Source organism: Oryza glaberrima, chromosome 9, assembly GCF_000147395.1.
Source record: "Oryza glaberrima chromosome 9, OglaRS2, whole genome shotgun sequence".
Classification (NCBI taxonomy): Eukaryota; Viridiplantae; Streptophyta; class Magnoliopsida; order Poales; family Poaceae; genus Oryza; species Oryza glaberrima.
The window spans coordinates 7,529,462-7,548,628 of record NC_068334.1 but is presented as its reverse complement, the minus strand read 5'-3'; the positions used below and the strand labels follow the sequence as shown (position 1 = coordinate 7,548,628).

Genomic DNA, 19,167 nt, shown 5'->3' with positions numbered 1-19,167 from the left:
TAATAATATTAATTAATATGATTTTTTAAAGCATCTTTCTTACATTTTTTTTCTTGCAAAAAAACACGTTTAACTGTTTGAGAAGTGTGTGCGAGTAGAAAGTGAGGGATTTTTTTCTTCCTTTGTCCTTCTAACAAAAACTGCCTTAAATGGCATAAATGTTTTTCAAAATTTTGGGCTCTTTGGATTTGCCGTGTATTTACCAAGATCACAATTTGGAGTTTTTTTAGAACACAAGACAGATATAGTATTCTTTATAGATAATTGGACGTATTATGCTCAATTTTTTATAGGGATAAATTAAAGGCTACTTTTGCTAAAATATGTTGAACAACTTATCTTAACTCATGTATAAAGTTTTGTTAGTTAGAAATTGTACTTTTGGAAACATGACACAAATAGTCCGCACATAATTCACCAGCTACAATCTAAAACAATTTGTTCTTAGTAGCTATTTCAACAGATTATAACAGCAAAGTTTTTTTTAAAAGAAAAATGTTTTACTGTATAGCTCACACCATTTCTTGTAAGCTAATACTACTCACTTTGTCCTAACTTATATAAAGTAAGTTTACTTTTACCCTCTTCCATTTGTTCCAAAATAAATTTACTTTTGAGTCATCATTATATTGGAGTTTATGAAAGTGGGAGAAAAATGTAAGGAATAATCACATTGAGATTTGATAATGTAAGAGTATTTTATTTTTCTTCTTGTTTTTATATTGGTATATACATGTGTAGGACAGATTAAAAATAAACTTATTTCAAGATAGAGGAAATATTTGTTAAGTCTATTTAAACAAAAGGCACTGTCTACACATCTGTTGACAGAAAATCCCACCTCATATCTTTCAAAATTTGGACCATTGGATATGCTTCAAGATTCGTGCAGACCCCTTAACCCTAACTTCTCTCCTCCTCCCTCATCCAGATCACGCCGCCACCGCTACTCCCGTCCCTCGCGCGTGATCCCCCACCGCCACCGCCCCACCGCGCCGCCGCCCGCCTTGCCGGCTGGCTGAAGGGCGCCAACGGCGCCGACAAGGCCCCCCAGCCAGCCTCTCCCCCTCCTTCCTCCTCGAGCCGTCGGCGATGAGATGCCCCCGCCACCAACACTGGCCCACCCCCCGTCCTCCAGCCCCACGGCTCCGGCGCCTCGCCGCCCGCCCGATTTGCCACCCACCGCCGGGCTGCCACCTCCCCGGCCATCCCTCTAAGTCCGGCGAACTCCCCCTTCTCCCCCCTCCCCCTCCCCCTCCCACCCTTCCCACCCCACCCCCAGGACCCTAATTCGTCGGCCCTTCATCGGAGTTTGGGTTGTCGTTGGCGCCGGAGAAGAAGAGGAGTTCGTTGGAGTTGGAGAAGAGGCAGCTGGAGCACGAATTGTGAAGCACATCCAGTGAACCAAAAATTGCAAGATTTGGAGGTAGGTTTTCTGTCGACTGAAGTGTAGCAATTCCGTAAAAAAAAACCATTTAATTTATCCCTACGATTAAGTAGATAATAATAATACGAATGTTGCACAAGAGATAAAAAAAGCTCTCTCATCACATCATGGGTACAATGGGGGTGTGGTCGGATCAATTCCACCCATTCTTTTCATTCATCCCCAACCGGTGCGATACGAGTCCTCCCCCCATAATTAATGAGCCCCTCCCTCGTACACATCACACGTTTCGCCTCCCTCCTCCGCTCGTCTTCTTCATTCTCTCTCCTTCGCTTCGCTTCCAAATCGCCCGCAATTTCTCCCCCAAAAACCTCCCCTCCCCCCACCACCACCATTAATAAACCCCTCCTCCTCCTCCTCTTCTTCCTCCTCCGCCTCGCCATCTCACCGCCACCGCCTCCTCACTCACTCACTCACTTCCTGCCACGTCATTCGCGCCATCGATCGCGTCGTCGCCTCAGCTGCCTGTAAGTGGTGAGGTGACGCCCTCTGCTGTCTCCTTTCTTGTTCTTTGTTCTTCCTCCAATATCGGATCGTCTCGGGTTGGGGTTGGGGTTGGCTCGGCGTGGATCGGTGTGTTGTTGTTGGTGGCGACGTGTTTCTTCTTCCTCGTTGAAAGATTGGATTTTTTTTTTTGGGTTGGTATTATTGCGGAGATATTTCGTGGGTGGGTTCGGTTTGTTTCTATCTTTTTTTTTCTTTTTTACCTTTACTTTTTTTTGTGGGGGTTTGTGGGGGGATTTTTTCTGGGGGTTGTGATTAATCAGCTGCCAATCTAATCTGGGGGGATTGTGCTGGGTGTGAATACTTGAATTTTGGATGGAAAGTTCTTGGATTCTTAGCTTTCGCGTCCTCTGTTTCCTTTCTTGATCTCCTCTTTTTTTTTCTTTTCTTTTTCTTTTTACTTTCCTTGATGATGAATTCGAATTCGCTTGTGATGTTGATCGATCCGCTTGTGGTGATGATGCTGGGAGGAGCAGAGAGGAAGAGGAGGAGTAAAGCTCGTCGTCTCCGCCGCCGCAGCTGGTGCTCGCTGTTGATTTATGTCGCCTGCTCTACCCCTGTTTCTCCATGGTTCTGAGCTCCAGTCGCCGCCAACGGTTTCTTCCTGCTCCCTTCTCATCCTCCTCCTTCGAAATTGGTATACGAGGGGCGCAAGAACACAGCACAATCCCTTCACGATCTCCAGGTAACCCATGCATTTCTCTGTTTGGTTTAATCCGATTCGTTTGAATTGAAACCAATATTGTCCATTATCTCGGTAAATAAAGTCAGTCGTGTGTGCATGTTGTTGTTTCTCTATTTCTTTCTAGGACAGCATATATTATATGTACTAATATGTTTATTAAGATTGTCTTCCTTGCATGATGGAAGATTGTTTTTTCAGTTGCTAGTTGCATATCTAGAGGAGGGCATGGTGGGTGGATATATTATTCTTTTAATTCAATGAGTATATATGACTGCATAACTGTGTTAAGAATGTTGATGCAAGTTTGGACTGGTTACCCAGCTGAGCGGCTTAATAAGGATTGATTTGTTGATCTTGTCATAGTCATAACGTTTCACTATTTTTAGATGCAAAGATGGATACGCTTGCTTGATCATTCTTTGCTCTAATAATGACCAATGTGCCTTCTTTGCTTGTTGGTTTCAGATTTGGATTTGGGGTGAAATACTTTGGCTTTCTTCATTTAGACTGGTGACAATTGAAGATAGCCCCCAAATTGCCTTAAGACTTGGTAAGTGTTGGCTGTTTTTAAGGCAATATATTATCAGCAAATAACTGCTCTTCCGTATTATAACTTTCCTAGTTTATTTGTACTACTTAAAGAGAACCTTTTCAAGACTAACTTACAGGGCATCATCACAAAACCTCTTTTTCCTTTTTATTCTTTCAGGTTTGGCTTGAGTGGATCAAGTACAGAATCCGAACTTTTGCAACCTGACATTCTTCTAGTTCACAAAGTCGGCCAGATTTGAGATTTCTCTCGGACATCTCTGTACACACAGGAGCTCTCTTTTGCTCCAGTTTTAAACAGAAGTTGGACAAAGGCTCTGTTTCTGGTTTTTCGAGTTATTGCGATAAGCTTAGAGAGCAGACAACAAACTTTTGTCCTGATTCATCTAAACTCTTACCTGGTAGGTGAACATCTTTTCTGTTTTGCTTCTTTGCAATTTCATATCCTTTTATGAGCATATTTGACACATCCTCAGCCTTCTCTGCAGACTGCAATCAAGGCCAATTGTAATCCAATAATCTCTGATCTTGTTCTGGTTGCACGTTGAGATGATGGTGCCCTCTTCACGGAAAGTCCGTGTTTTCTGCTCTGATCCTGATGCCACTGACTCCTCTGATGAAGATGACCAGAATAAGAAGGAAAGGAGATTTTCAAGGGAAATACTAATTCCAATGGAAAGCTCCAAGGCATCCAAACCTGTTAAGACCCTTGTTCAATGTGGCACAAAGACTGTAAAGGATTCCGAGAAGGAACCGACGAGCAAATACAGGGGTGTGCGCCGGCGGGCGTGGGGCAAATGGGCTGCAGAAATACGTGACCCTGTGAGAAAATCAAGGAAATGGATTGGCACATTTAACAGTGAGGAGGAGGCCGCTGCGGCATATCTTGCACAATCAAACCAGTTCCATGAAGAGTTGATGGCCTTGAAAATCCAATCTTCTGTATCAGAGCAGGAAGATTTGTCAAGCTCTGTTACTATATCCTGCGTGTCCTCATCTCAGTCATGTGACCAGAAGATTCAGGCAAAGCCACAAGAACACAAGAGAGTGTCAGTGGTGGTTAACCGTGAGACCGTTGAGCAGAAGTTTAAGGCACAGCCACAAGCTCAGAAGATTAAGGCACAGCCAGAAGTGCAGAAGAGAGTGTCAGTGAAGATTAGCCATGAGACTGAGGATGAGCACTTGCTGAACTTGCCGTCCATGCCTAAAGGCAAAGAGATTTCGATGGGCGCTGTTCTTGGCAGGATAGATGAGATTCCTGTGAGCAACTGTGTGGGCCATATTGATGAATTTCCACCTGATGATTTCACTAGGCTTGCAGATGCGTTCCCAGTTAGTGATTTTATCGGCATGGCAGATGTGCCACTGGGCGATGATTACATTGGCCTTGCAGACATCAGCCACCTGCCGCTGCCTATCACAGATCTGAAGTTCGACCTCGATGCAGAACTCAACTGGGACGGGTTCAACTTTGCTTCATTGGAACAAGAACTCAACTGTCTTTGATGGCTTGAATCCTGTTCTATGTGAAAACCTCTTGTTGATTGAATTGAGTGCAGGAGGTAGATTCAGGTATCCATCTTTCACATTGCTGGCAGGGCGAGTGTATGATCTGGAGATTTTCATCTCCAATTTTGCCGGAAAATTGTACAGTCCCCCTACAGCAAACAAATGAGTACCGCAGTATTTATGTATATGTTCAATCTCAAAAATGTTAATGAGATTGTGGTGACAGACCGTCCTTGATCTCAGTTTGGTTGTGTATTTGTTGGACGCCATTATTATATTTGTTAATTTTGATATTGTTCTTGTGATTCTGAAGTTATGTACAAATGTAAATATAGGCCTGTTAAAATCCAGTTATTGTAAATAACCTTACTAATTTTAGGCAATGAACAGCTAAGAATAGTTCATTGTTGAACAAAAATGATTAATTTTTGTTGTTAAACATGGTAACGTTGCTTTTCTTTCTGAAGGATCAGTTCCCTAGTTGATTGGATTCCTACTCTCTGCTGAACATGTGTAACTCTGTCAGACAAGAGTAGTAACACAAAAATGAAAACAAAAGAATAATAGTATCCAACATTGCTTCTCTTAGTGCATGGAATTAGTTTCAAATTCAAAATGATTGACATAGCCACATTACTGCTAATAGAAACACCATGTAGTAGTAGTCTAATGATGCAGCATCTGAAGAACATGAATACATATTTCTCTAGATGTTGTTAACTTCTCTGAATTCAGCTGTGGGATGCAAAATGCTGTGGAGAAAGAAAGAAAGACCCATGGCCGCCGCCGCCACCGCCGGCGGCGCTCCGGCGATCAGTAGGCGGCGGCGCACTCGAAGGAGACGTCGCAGCCGGGGACGGGGGTGAGCTTGATGGCGTGCTTGACCCTGCTCATGAACACCGGGAGGTAGGACATGGCCTGGCAGATGCAGGCGTTGTCGATGCCCATCAGACGCCGGCAGCACGCCGTGTCGTAGGGGTCGGCGCGGTGGCTGCGCAGCCGCCCACCGCCGCCACCGCCACCGCCATGGCCGTGCTCGCGCTCGCGGTGCTCCGCCATTACCGCCACCGCCGACTCGTTGAGCTGGCGCAGCGGCACCGCCGGGTTGGGGCCGGAGAAGGTCCGGAGGCTGCAGGCCTCGTTTGCCAGGTTGAACTGCGACCTGCAGAACACCTGGGCGTTGGCCTCCGTTGCCATGAAAGTGAACAGTAGCAGGAGTACCAGTAGTACTACTGCTGCTACTGATGACAGTGGTGGCAATGGTGGTGATCTCTTCTTGTTCTCCATTGCTGCTGCTGTTTTTTTTTTCTTTCTTGATTTGTGGTTTGGTGATGTTGATCTGTGGTTTTGGAGGATGGTTTTTGGTGGTTTAGTGAAGAAAATGGGGGAAGGGGTTTAAGTAGTGAAACGGCGGTTCGTTTAGGCGCGGTTCTGGTTATTTTTCGGGGGGTTCGGGTTGGAATTAGGAGGGGGAGGTTCAGCACTCTGTTAGGATTTTGCAGTCTGGTGCTGGAGACTCAGGTTACTCATGCTTGAGTTGTGATCAGTTGACAATTGACTTGACATCTTTTTTTTTTTTTTTGGTCTTATGGTTCAGGGGGTCAAGCAGAACAAGTGTGACATGTACTGAGCTTTTCATCTCTAGAATATCATTTGCAGTTTACATTGCCTTCTGTTCATCAACTAGTTTTATTTTCCTTTTCCTTTATTTTAAGGTAGATCTTTTATTTTTTTTCCTTTCTAAAAGGCAAGTTAGGCTAAACAAACATGATGAGTAAAAAGCAGCAAGGCTGCCTTGCAAGTTGAGCATTTTATTGAGGTATTCTAGTTTATTCCATTAGAACATGATTTCTATTGCTTGAGGGACAGTCTCAATCAGGCAACACAAACATTTGACAGTTTTTGGCAGGTTCGTAGTGAAAGGTGCAGGATATATATTTATATACATGTTCTCTATCTCCCTATATTCTTTTTCTCTCTTTGGTGGCAAAGCATTCCTTCAGGTTGGAACCTTTTTTTTTTACAACCTGACCATGTTCTTTCTACTTTTAATCTGCATGTAAGGTAGGTAACTCTACTACTCCCTCCGTTTCACAATGTAAGTCATTCTAGCATTTCCCACATTCATATAATTGTTAAATGAATCTAGACATATAACTATATGAATGTGGGAAATGCTAGAATGACTTACATTGTGAAACGGAGGAAGTACTAAACAAATCACTTTACACATTACTCCATATCCAACTATTATTTTGTTTCTAAGAAAGAATACCTTGGGTCTGTAAAATACTCCTTTCAACTTCAAAAGTTGCCTCGTTTGATTTGGATGATTGAGCGAATTATTACCATGGATTATCTACTTGATTATAGAAATAAATTAAATATTTCGAGAAATGAACTAAACAAATAGGTTAAAACAAGTAGTCTAAGTAATACAGTAAATTAAAATGACTTTTAAAGCATAGAGTAAATAATCCGTTCTAATAATCCAATAAATAGTCTAAATAGCGTAATTAATGGTTCTTTTTATCCTATCTTTTCTTTTAAAGCGAACAATTCCATGCTCATATGCAGACTCAACAACAGGTAGCAACTGAAACTTTGCAGGTTTAAAGCTGCAGCATATATCTGCCATTTCCCAAATTGCCTCCAAAAAGCAAGGAATTACATCCTGTAAACCTTTTCTTTGCAGCCTAAAATTATTTTTTCTACAACAAAAAAGCTGTACTTCATCATTCATCATTGGGTACCTTTTGTGTTCAAGAAAGATGCAGGAGTATAATTCTACTTCATCATAGCCTGCTTTGGCTTATAAAAACTGAAGATAATTTTGAAACTTGATCTTTAAGAATAATTGTGTAAGAACTTTTTATTTATCTTCTTAGCAATCAAGAACAGAAAGCTGAGCAATGAGAGTAGCAAATAAGCCCCTAAAGTTAATCCTAAAATCACCAGGCTTCAGCTGCACCAAGCAGGCTTATCTTAAAAAGGAACTTCGTCAGCTTATTAAAATCTGCAGTGGCAAGATATATTGGCCATATTCTTTTTAATTATTGAAAAGGACCATTTGTTCTACGGTTCGAAAAATACATTTTCTCAAAAAACTTCCTCCTACTATATTTATTAGATCACTTGTTATGTTATTTCAAAAATATTTAATTTATCCTTGCAATCAAGTAGATAATTCATGATAATAATCGTTCAATGATCTAAAAATCAGAATTTATCTTTATTTGCAAGTGTTTAAAAGTGCTACAGTGTCGCACTACTGGCAAACAGCAGGCACCTTAACCAATCGCATGATTGCAACTTAAATTAGGCATCTCTGTGGAGAGGTTGCCGTCAAAGGTGCTGGATGATGCGCTATACCAGCTTCTGCTGTCACAGCATGGGACCCACCATTGCACTTTCTGTTCTGCCTTAACATTCTGATATGGGCTCCAAAAATGTTGTCTCACACCTTGTCCCTGTTGGCCCTTTAAGGATTAATAATAACATTTTTTTAATTGATTAGTAGTTTTAACAGTTTCTTTTCATTGACTATAACATTAGTTGAGACCTCTGAAATGGAGTAATTTTGCGTGAATTTTTGAGGAAATGAACTATTTTTTGTGAAAATTCTGTAACATTTATGCGTCTGAAAGAGGGTCTCAAAGAATTTCACCCATTTGTTTAATGTGAAGAGAGTTGTCAATTGAAAATTCTCACGAATTCCGCCTTCAACTGTTGGAGCTAACCAGAGCTCTTACATGAATACACGTGCTTTTCTCGTGTTACGTGCACCTCACACATGGTTTTTTTTTTAGAAAATAGGTTTTTATTAATCTGGCCTTTTTATCTATGAAAGATATACACAACCAAACCTTATACGTAGCTATCTATCGATCTCCTGACCGTCGCGATGTTTGGTTGCCTGCGTGAGCTGCTTTCTTGATAGATCGCAACCCCTGTGAGACTTTCACACAAGGGGACAATATCATGATGAAATTGAAGAAATATGATTACAAGATGATTAGGAGGACACGAATTCACCCCAAATTTGTTCCAAGATGTGACTGCCTCCAAATTAAATGCGATGTGCAACAGAGCTGGAAATGACAGAAAGGAACATATGAGACAATGACGCTTCTAATGGCCAAATTTTTCGGCACATAAAGGCGTATTTGGTGATAGGGTTTGGACGGCGACGTGATGGCTGGTCAATAATTAGATTAAACGCCATAATTAATTGAAATTTTTGACAAATTGTTTGAACGCTTTAGTTTTGTGTAGAATCAGCGGGCTGGTTAATTTAGCGTCGTTGCTTCCTTAGTCGCTGTCTCATTTGTTTTTTTTGTCAAAGTTTTTTCAGAATTTGCTTTTCAAAGTTGAGCTGCTGCTTAAAACGCGTAGTAATTTACTGTACATTAATTAACGTTTAAGGTCAAAACTTTGCAAATCACGTGGAAACATACCTGTTCAAGCAAGCTTGGATCATGAGCTAAAACAAAATAAAGGCTAGATTATGACAGGTTTTATTCTACCTCTTCCTCATGAGCACGAGCATCATACAAAATTGTACCATTAGTTGCGTGTAACCACTACAACAGGCACACTAATCACCCCATCATCAATCACGCTAATTAGCACCCCCTCGTTGGGGCCACATGTCACTGACCGGAGCTCCGATTCCACGAATTAAGTTAAAATCGAAGAATGTGTAGGGGGCATATGACAAAATGGACTGGAAAGACTAGAAAAAGAGTGGTAATGATGCTTTTCCCATTTTATCATTCTCATCTCTGTTGTTGTTGATCACCACAACATGAATCAAAGAATTAATGGTGGTACAAAAGCTAGTAATTAATTGTACATACATGAATAGATCATCATCATCATCATCATCATCATCCCCAATGTGTGATCACCATCAACCGATGTGAAAAATCTCCAATCTCTTCTTGCGAATTTCTGATGCAGTGCAACAGCTAAATCATTGCCCCCTACATCCTCCAAATTTTTTTAATCACTTTGATTAATTTTCTTCCTAAATATTGCAAATCCCACCAGCTAAATCAATCAATCTCCCCATCACCACCACACCACACCAACCCTCCCAAATGGCCATCACCCTTATTTCCCCCACTGACAGGTGGGGCCCACCTGGAAGACTAATAAACCGTATTCACACCTGCCCACTGTGCGGTGCCGTGCCGTGACGTCTCACTTGGGGGAGGTCGCGACGGCGGCGAGGAGGCCGGCGCGGCGGCGGCGGCGGCGGGCGGCGTGCTCGTCGGCGTGGGGGTGGGGGTGGTCGCGGCGCCAGCCGAGTACCACCGGCGGCGCCTCCGCGGCCGGGGCACGGCCGCCTTCATCGGCGTCCCACCACGCCCCACCGCCGCCGCTCGCCGTGATCGAGTCCCACAGGCGGACGGCTGCGGCGGAGGAGGTCCCCGGCGCGAGCAGCCTCGCCCCGCCTGAGATGCGGCGGGGGAGATCCTGCCACGTCCGCACCACGGCGCCGCCCCACGGGAAGCAGCCATCCTCGTCGTCGTCGGCAACGCCCTCGTAATACCCGATCCTCCTCTCGCGCCGCCGCCCCTTCTCCTCCTCGCCGGAGGAGCTCTCCTCGTCGTCCTCCTCCTCCTCGTCCTCATCGGTGCCGTCCGAGTCGGAGTCGTCGCCGGAGGAGTAGTAGGTGGAGATGTGGGAGGAGATGACCTCCTTGCCGCGTGAGCGGAGGCGGAGGATGAGCACCTGCAGCCGCCGGAGAAGGCTGGGCAGCGTCGCCAGCGCCGCGAGCGCGACGGCCAGCGGCGCCCACATCTCCGCCAGCAGCGCCGCCACGCTCGGCCCCCGGAACCTCCCCACCCCGGCCTCCAGCATCGCCGCCGCCGCCGTCTCCATCATCCCCGCCTCCGCCACCGCCGCCGCGGCGCCGCCGTGCAAAAAACCCAACAAAAAATATTTCAAAAAAAATAAAAAAATCAACACGTTATCGCGTCGCGTGGGGAGGAGAAGAGAGAAGAGGAGAGGAGAGAGGAGGCGGCGATGCCTTCGCTTTAAAGCCACCGCGCGGGGGGTGGGGCCCACATCGCGGTCGGGTGGTAAATCGGGGCGGGCCCACCCTGTCAGTGACCTGGTCGGGGGGTGTAAATCGGGTGGGCCCACCCTGTCGGTGACCTGGGGGCGTGGTCGGGCCTCGTGTGTGGGGGAGGAGAAAAAAAAAGGTTTTGTTGCGGTCGACGTGTGCACGCGTGTGACCTTTTCCCACCTGACCTCTTCTAAACCCCTGGGGTTAAAACGTGCGCTGCGTTAGACTGACATGTGGGGCCCAGAGTCGCTCCGGCCCCACGTGTCATCGAGATGGCGTATAGACGCGGCGCGGCGCACGGGTGGATGCGGGTGCGAGCGAGCCGAGATCGAGATGCCGTCTCGGGAGGCGCGCGAGAGAGGGGTACAGGCGGTGACGGGTGGGGCCCAGCGCGTGGTGGTTACGCGCCACGTGTGGGGGGTGGTGTGTGGGGCCCGCGGGTGAATGGTGGGGGGCGTTGGTGAGTGAGTGAGTCAGCGTCGCGTGTGCTTCAGCTTCACCGACGGACGGCTGTGGGGCGACGGGAGGGGAGGGGCGAGATCGTGTGGCTGGGGATGGTCCGGATCTGGTGGGGGAGGTGGTGGATTCTGTCAGCCACTAGGTTGGCGCCACGTCGGCGACAGTATCTCTGTGCGAGGCACTTGTACACGTCTGCATGGAAGACCGGCCCTCTCACTTATCTCCAAGGCCATTGTGTTCTTATCCCTTCCTGCCTGCTTTGCCTGCTTCATTTCTGGAAGAGTGCTGCAAAGGCTTAAAAATTGCTCCTTGTATTTCATATTAAGTCGCTTTAATTTCTTTTCTGATCAAGTACTTTTAAGTTTGATTATATTATAGAAAAATATAAACATTTAAACAGATTTAACATATTCCAGTACCACGAAACTAGACGACCTATCTAGATTCGTGGTATTATGATATGTCCTATCCATTCAAATGTTGCTATATTTTCATATTATCATAATATATTAAATATTAGTTTTAATGAAACTAATTTAATGTTGTAGATATTGCTAAATTTTTCATTTAATCAAAGTTAAAGAAAGTTAAATAGAAAAAAGTTAAAACGAATTATAATGTAAAATGGAGTAAATACTTACGGCATTCCTACAAACAAATTTATTAGGCTTTTCATAATAGAGTTTAAGTGAGTGTATACGCCTTAAAAAAAAAAGAAATACCAGTAGCGTATATGATTAGTTAGATATTAGCTATTGCAAACTTAAAAAAAAGATTTATTTGATTAAAAAAATGTTTAACAATTGAAATGTATGCTTACGTTAATGTGAAAGTAGCTCATCCATTAAGCACAAACGAACACACCCTTAGCCATTTGATCAATTGGTGGCTTTAGCTAGAGGTGGTTCTTTTGCTACCTGGCTCAACCTCTATTTCAACGAATGCAAGGAGTAAAAAAAAAAGAATTATATCTAAAATTGTTGCAAATAATTTGAAATTTGTTTAGCTCAAAATTAGTTTTTGGCCAAAGAAATGTTGTCAGTCACCAACTGTTTATTTGCGCGCCAAAACCACGTGTCATCATTGTAAAACGGTATACCATGGGGCTTCTCACAGTCCTTCTCTCTAGACCAAATTAATTTATATTGCCATCGGGGTTAATTGAAGTCTTTGGAGTCCCAGCTCTTTATAAACCACAAATTGAAATTTGTTTATTTGGCGTGGTCTAAATTAATGTTTGCTTGCAACGACCATGCATCGATCTTGTTTAATTGGCTTTCGTATGTGCATTGCATTTGACTCGTTGATCGAGTGTTTGGAGCTTGGTCGATGATCATGTGGTGTGTTGCACGGACCCATGAATTGATTATGTAGTGGTGGCCAAATTAAAGAGGAGCAGTCAATCCAGCCTAGCTTGCCCCCTGCATATTTGATTAGTTGCATGGACGACATAATTTGTTCAAGAAACTTCAATGTCTGGATTTTGATTATTAGATGGTGGTTTTTGCGTATAAAGAAATGCATATTGATTTCCTTTTGGCTTGCTAACACCACTAACTGAATCTCTCGCGTGCACACATGTAATATTTAAATGCACGGCCTTAATTATTAACTTGCAAGCAATGAATACTAACCATGTGTATATATTGATTTGGAATATATATTTCTCATAGATTTTACGGAGCGATGCTGGAAGGACTGGCAAATCAAGAACATTATTTTTTTTATGGAAAAAGTACGAATTACCTCCCCCTCGAACTATCGCGGTCGACCGATTTAACCCTCTGAACCATAAAACCGAACATTCTTCACCCCCAACTATGCAAACCGGACGAATTACCCCTCTCGACATAATCCGTGGTGGTTTTGGTCTACATGGTAGTCAAGTCAGCAATTCTTTTAATAAAATATTAGTGGGCCCACCTGTCAATTTGCCACCCCTCTCTCTCTATCCCCAATCCCTCTCTCTCTCTCTCCTCCCTCCCCTCACCAGCGCAGGAGTGGAGGACGACGCTCGGGCGCTGGTGCTGGCGGTGGAGGCGGAGGTTGCTTGAGCGGCTGTCGGCAGAGCAGAGAGGGAGGTATCGCGAGTGGCCAGCGGGGGAGGCGGGGCTCGCTTGGGCACCGGTGACGCGCTCATGCAACCGGCAGCGGAGGCGAAGGCGAAGGCGGGTAGCGGCGCGCACGGCGGTGGCCATGGCGGAGAGGCTGTCATACCTCTTCCTCCCCTCCCCTGCTAGGGTGCGTCGCGAGCTCTGTCACCGCCCTCGCTATACCCACTCTCCCGACGACGCTAGAGAGAGAGACAGAGAGAGAGAGGGGCGGAAGTCATGTTGAGCGGCCGCCTCCTCATCCCCCGCCGCCGCCGCCTCCGCGACACCCGCCACCGCCGCCGCCCCTGCTCCCGCTGTCGCCGCCTCCGCGTCACCCGCCGCCGCTGCCGCTCCATGTCCCCCGCCTGCCGCCGACCCATGAGAAGAGTGTGACAAAGAGTGATAGAGAGAAGAGAGAGAGAGAGAGAGAGGAAGAGTGAGAGAGCGAGTGAGAGAGAAAAGGGAGAGGAAGAGTGGAAGAGGAGTATGATTGGTGGGTCCCACGTTTTTTTTGATAAATAGAATGCTGACCGGATTGCCACGCGTACGCCATGTAGACCAAAACCATCAAGGATTGGGTCGAGGGAGGTAATTCGTCTGCTTTGCATAGTTGGGGGGGGTGAAGAATGTCGGTTTTGTGGTTTAGGGGGTAATTCAGTCGACCGCGATAGTTCCACGGGGGAGGGGGTAATTCTTACTTTTTCCTTTTTTTTTATTGTGATGTCTTTGCATTTCCATGGACAACCATTTTTTGCGAGTATAAGGTCTAAGGCGTGCATAAGCCGGCACATAAATGGGTACGTGCTTTACCGAATAAAGTTTATATCATCGTACTGAGATGAAGATCTGAGCGACAGGAATTTTGAGTGACATGAATTTCGGTAATAAGTTATTTTCTGAATGTTATGTCACGTCCACGTGCACGCTTAGTAGTTACTAAACACATCTATGTACCATGTGTGTGCATGCATTATATTACTTCCTTATATTTAATCGCAATAAAAATGTGATTGTGGTGTGAGTTTGGGATTTGAAACATACCCCCTCCATTTCATAAAAAAAAAAAATCAAATGTAATATATTACTATGAATCAGTATATGATAGCTGTCCAGATTTATAGGACTAGATTGTAACATGTTTCGTAGTAGATTTGTTTTGTAGGGTATGAAGGAAGTAGTAAGCATATTTCAGCATAAGTAACTTAACCAACGGATCTGCCCCGTTTACTCATGGACACCCTTTAGCTCCTCATATGAATATATAAGATACATTTGAAAAAAAGAAAATGTTATACCAAGTTTACCCCCTCCTCAACTCTTGTAGTAAGACAAAGACATACTACCTCCGTTTTTTAATAGATGACGCCGTTAACTTTTTCTCACATGTTTGACCATTCGTCTTATTCAAAAAATTTACATAATTATAATTTATTTTGTTATGAGTTGTTTTATCACTTATAGTACTTTAAGTGTGATTTATATCTTATACTTTTGCACAAAATTTTTGAATAAGATGAATGGTTAAACATGTGAGAAAAAGTCAACAGCGTCATCTATTAAAAAACGGAGGGAGTATATGTTTATAAAATGAAATTGACATGATTTTTCCCGCAAAAAAAAAAGAAATTGACATGATTTTGGTAGTTACTTGCGTCATGTAGGCGTCAGAGTATTTTATGGCAATCTCTACTTATTGTACATTGTTCAACAAATAAAATGATATTTGAAATGATCTAAATCACTATATCCATTTTTTAAATATGTCGTCATTGACTTTTGATTAAAGCTTAACCATTCGTCTTATTCAAAAATTTTATGCAAATATAAAAATATTTAAGTCATGCTTAAGGAACATTTGAAAGAACATTTAGTGATGAATCAAGACATAATAAAATAAATAATAATTACATAAATTTTTTTAATAAGACAAATGATCAAACGTATCTAAAAGGTTAACGGCATCATATATTAAAAGAAACGGGGATAGTACCAATTTATAAGGGTCTATTTGATTGGATTAATTTTTATACTCCTTGATTCTACTCACAATAATTAAGCTGGTGGTACAAATTAATATTGGTGCTTGAGATAGAGAGAGGGGGAGAGAATTATAGAATCCATCAAAAAAGTTTTCGCGATATAATAAAAAGAAAATTGATGCTAGCTATAGCTTGCTTCAGCAGCAAAGAAAACAAGCACCGCCCTTTCTAGTACTGCAACATGGGAAAATATGTGGCGGAAACCACATATACATTGGAAACTTGAAAATTGGCGTTGGATCGAAAATGGACGTCCGAGATTCGTCCATGTCATCACGAGTAAAAATTTTACTCAAAATTAATTTTTTACTCTTGATAACGTGGACGAATATCGAACGTCCATTTCTCGATCCAATGGTAGTTTTTAAGTTTCCACCTTATATGTGTTTTCCATCATATATTTTCCCCCTCAACGAATAGAACAAAAGAACTGATCCTGCAGTACGTGTAGGTAGACTAAAATTAATTAATAATTAAGAGGTTCCCCTCTGTCAATATGCAGTACTCCGACTCAGCCACACCACAAATTAATTCCAGAAAAAATGATATATTGCAACTGATCATGCATCTATGCATGTGAGAGCTGTCTTACTTGATGGCGCTAAACTAGTGCAGATATATGCGCCGAAAAGTCAGATACGAATTGAGCAGGCTTGGCAAGGCAAAGCAGATGCCTTTCTTTCATAACTAAAATAAATGTCATGCTTGTACCAGCAGATCACCATTCTGAATTTATGATTCGAGTCATGAATAGTTGAATAATATATACATGTACACTTCGATCCCCTGTTCAAACTTAAGTACATTCAGAGATATAATAATATAAACTACTAATGCAGGGCAATGCATCGAGACGACCGCAATCGATGGGGATGACATTGATTTTGTTGTCTCCAACTTGCGAATTTTGTATAGTTGTATGATATATATAGTATCAAGGTAACTAGGGTCCATGCACGATTTTGCATTTATTTATATATGGCGATCTGTGTATAGGGATGCAAGTGGGGTGGGCAAGCGGATTTTTTTAGCCTGCTTATCTCACTTTTAGTTAATTTTTTCTTCTAAAATCTGTACTACCATATATGAAATGAACTAGCAAACGGGTTTTATGCGGGTAGCGAGACTACCAACTTGCATCCTACTGTGTATATTGCTGAATACCAAATATATATACTACTATCTATTTTTATACATAAATCACTGGTGGAGAAACCATCTTTCGTCGGTCGGCCGAATTCTACAATAGTCCCGGTTGCAATAAAAACCGGGGCTAAAGATGATCTTTATTCCCAGTTAAAAAGGGTAACAGGCATATTTGACACCAACCGGGACTAAAGTCCCACCCCTATATATATATATATATATATATATATATATATATATATATGTCTTCTTCCTCCTCTAGCTGCCCGAGCAAGCTTCAAAATTTCTTCAAAAAAGAGGAGGGGAGGTCATTCCAAAATTTCTAGTGAATTTATTTTGGTGATTATATACAAATCGGAGGTGCCTAAAATGTTAGCAACTTCATCCTCCAATGTTTTTTTTGTTATATTACATTTGGAGCTATGTTTTGCACACTTTTTTGTCTCCAAAATTTAGTTGTAAGTTGATGAGAGAGAAAATTTGTGTGAGGAAGAAAGAATATATAGAAATTTAGTTTATTTGCTAAAGAAGGTTTTATAAAATAGTTGAGAAGGAAAATATAGTGAAAGTTAATCTTAAATAATAGAAAACAAACTAAAATGAAAATTAAAAGAAGTACAACACATTAATATTAGTTTAAAACTTTAGAAATAGTAAATAAGAATTATTTGGTGTAATATTTTATAATTTTTGTATGAATAATGATATGTCATTATTGTATGACTGTTGAAAGAGTTTGTAATTATTTTATAATTATTGTATGATTGTCATTATTGTACGAATAATTATTTGTGCACGATTTTTTTTCATCTCATGTAGATGGATCGGCAATGGATGTACGCTGACCGGCGGTCCAAAGAGTTTATTGACGGCGTGCATTATTTTTTGAGAGTGGCCGAAGCTAACAGGCATAAGGGTTTTATTTGTTGTCCATACATAAGTGTAAGAATCAGAAGGAGTATTCTACATCTAGGACTATTCATTTCCACTTGTTTGAGTCGGGGTTCATGCCAAGCTATAACTGTTGGACATCTCATGAAGAGCAAGGGATTGAAATGGAAGAAGATGAAGTGGAAGACGACAATATTCCGGACTTTGCTCAGTACGCTGGATTTGAAGGAAATCAAATGGGCGAGGAGGAAAGGGATGCTGATGGTAACGACGTTGCGGATGATCTTGGTCAGATGTTGCAGGACGCCAAGGAGGACTGCGAAAGTGAAAAGGGGGCCCATAAATTGGACAAGATGTTAGAGGACCACAGAACATCGTTGTACCCAGGTTGTGAGTAGGGGTACAAAAAGTTGGATACCACTCTGGAGTTCTTGCAATGGAAGGCAAAAAATGGTGTTAGTGACAAGGCATTTGGCGATTTATTGAAACTCGTCAAGAACATTCTTCCGGAGGGAAACAAATTGCCCGAGACAACGTACGAGGCTAAGAAGATAGTCTGCCCTCCCGACGATGCCGACCCCGATCTCGATGCGGCCGCCACCGGCGACGACGGCACGCCGGCAGTGCCGACAACGACAGGCCGCGCCACGCTCGCCGTGCCACGTCGTTGGGCCGCGCCACGCCGCCGCAGCGGCACGGTGCCGCCGCGCCGCCACGCCACCGCCGCGCCAAGCCGCAGCCGCGCCGCCACGCTGCCGCCACACCGCCGCTCCGCTGCCGCCACGTGAATGAACGATCGCTCGTGAACGAACGAAACGTGACTTAGGCGAGAACTTAACGACAATGTGAACGTTAACGAAGGTGAACGAACGAACGTACGTGAACTTCAACGAACGTGAACTTAATGTGATCGTGAACGAATGAACGTACGTGAACGTGAACGCAAACGCGAACGTGAATGAACGTGAACTTAACGTGAACGTGAACGTGAACGTGAACGAACGTGAATGAAACGTGAACTTAACGTACGCTAACGTAAACGAACGAACGTACGTGAACGATACGTGAACTTAACGTACGTTAACGTGAACGTACGTAAACGAACGAACGTGCGTGAACGAAAAGTGAACTTAACAAGAACGCAAACATGAACTTAACGTACGTTAACGTGAATGCATGTGAACGAACGAACGTAGGTGAACGAAACATGAACTTAACGAGAACGCGAACGTGAACGATCGTAAACGAAACGTGAACTTAACGAGAACGCGAATGTGAAATACAATATATGTTACTTTGCGTTTATCCTAATACATTTTTTTGTATGTTGCAGAAAAGGTGTTGTCGTCGTCGTCCCTCAAGCTGGAGTGGTAGCTAGCCCTCGAAGGACTTCGCGCAGGCAAGTGATGTAAATATATGATTGTTAGATTTTTAATGCAATTAAGACTATTAGATTTAATATACGACACTTAGACTTAGCATATATGATTGTCTAGGGTTCTAATATACGACACATAGACTTAGCATATATGACTATTTGAGTTTTAATATAAGATTATTAGATTTGTAATTAGACTTAGCATATATGATTGTCTAGGGTTCTAATATACGACAGTTAGACTTAGCATATATGACTATTTGAGTTTTAATGTAAGATTATTAGAGTTTTAATACAAGATTATTTGATTTTTAATATAAGATTATTAGATTTGTAATTAGACTTAGCATATATGATTGTCTAGGGTTCTAATATACGACAGTTAGACTTA

The 19,167-nt window shown here is 42.9% G+C and overlaps 3 protein-coding genes across 6 annotated transcripts; 1 reads left to right on the top strand and 2 right to left on the bottom strand.

Moving 5' to 3' along the window:
- The first annotated feature begins 1,676 nt into the window (after positions 1-1,676).
- On the top strand, positions 1,677-5,002 carry LOC127785476 (ethylene-responsive transcription factor CRF6-like). 4 transcript variants are annotated; one of them, XM_052312934.1, is made up of 5 exons: positions 1,677-1,914; positions 2,428-2,636; positions 3,102-3,186; positions 3,346-3,586; positions 3,674-5,002. In XM_052312934.1, exon 5 carries the CDS (start codon positions 3,735-3,737, stop codon positions 4,689-4,691), a length of 957 nt encoding a protein of 318 aa, XP_052168894.1. In that variant the 5' UTR covers positions 1,677-1,914; positions 2,428-2,636; positions 3,102-3,186; positions 3,346-3,586; positions 3,674-3,734; the 3' UTR covers positions 4,692-5,002. The 4 variants fall into 4 exon arrangements, with proteins under 4 accessions (XP_052168894.1, XP_052168892.1, XP_052168893.1 ...); XM_052312932.1 differs by having other exon boundaries at positions 1,677-1,921; XM_052312933.1 differs by having other exon boundaries at positions 1,677-1,921; positions 3,662-5,002.
- A 268-nt stretch (positions 5,003-5,270) lies between these two features.
- Positions 5,271-6,183, bottom strand: LOC127785477 (uncharacterized). Its single transcript, XM_052312936.1, has one exon. The coding sequence runs from the start codon at positions 5,979-5,981 to the stop codon at positions 5,508-5,510; it is 474 nt and encodes a 157-aa protein (XP_052168896.1). The 5' UTR covers positions 5,982-6,183; the 3' UTR covers positions 5,271-5,507.
- Positions 6,184-9,437: 3,254 nt separating this feature from the next.
- On the bottom strand, positions 9,438-10,715 carry LOC127783930 (uncharacterized). Its single transcript, XM_052311088.1, has one exon. It carries the CDS (start codon positions 10,584-10,586, stop codon positions 9,900-9,902), a length of 687 nt encoding a protein of 228 aa, XP_052167048.1. The 5' UTR covers positions 10,587-10,715; the 3' UTR covers positions 9,438-9,899.
- Positions 10,716-19,167: the final 8,452 nt, after the last annotated feature.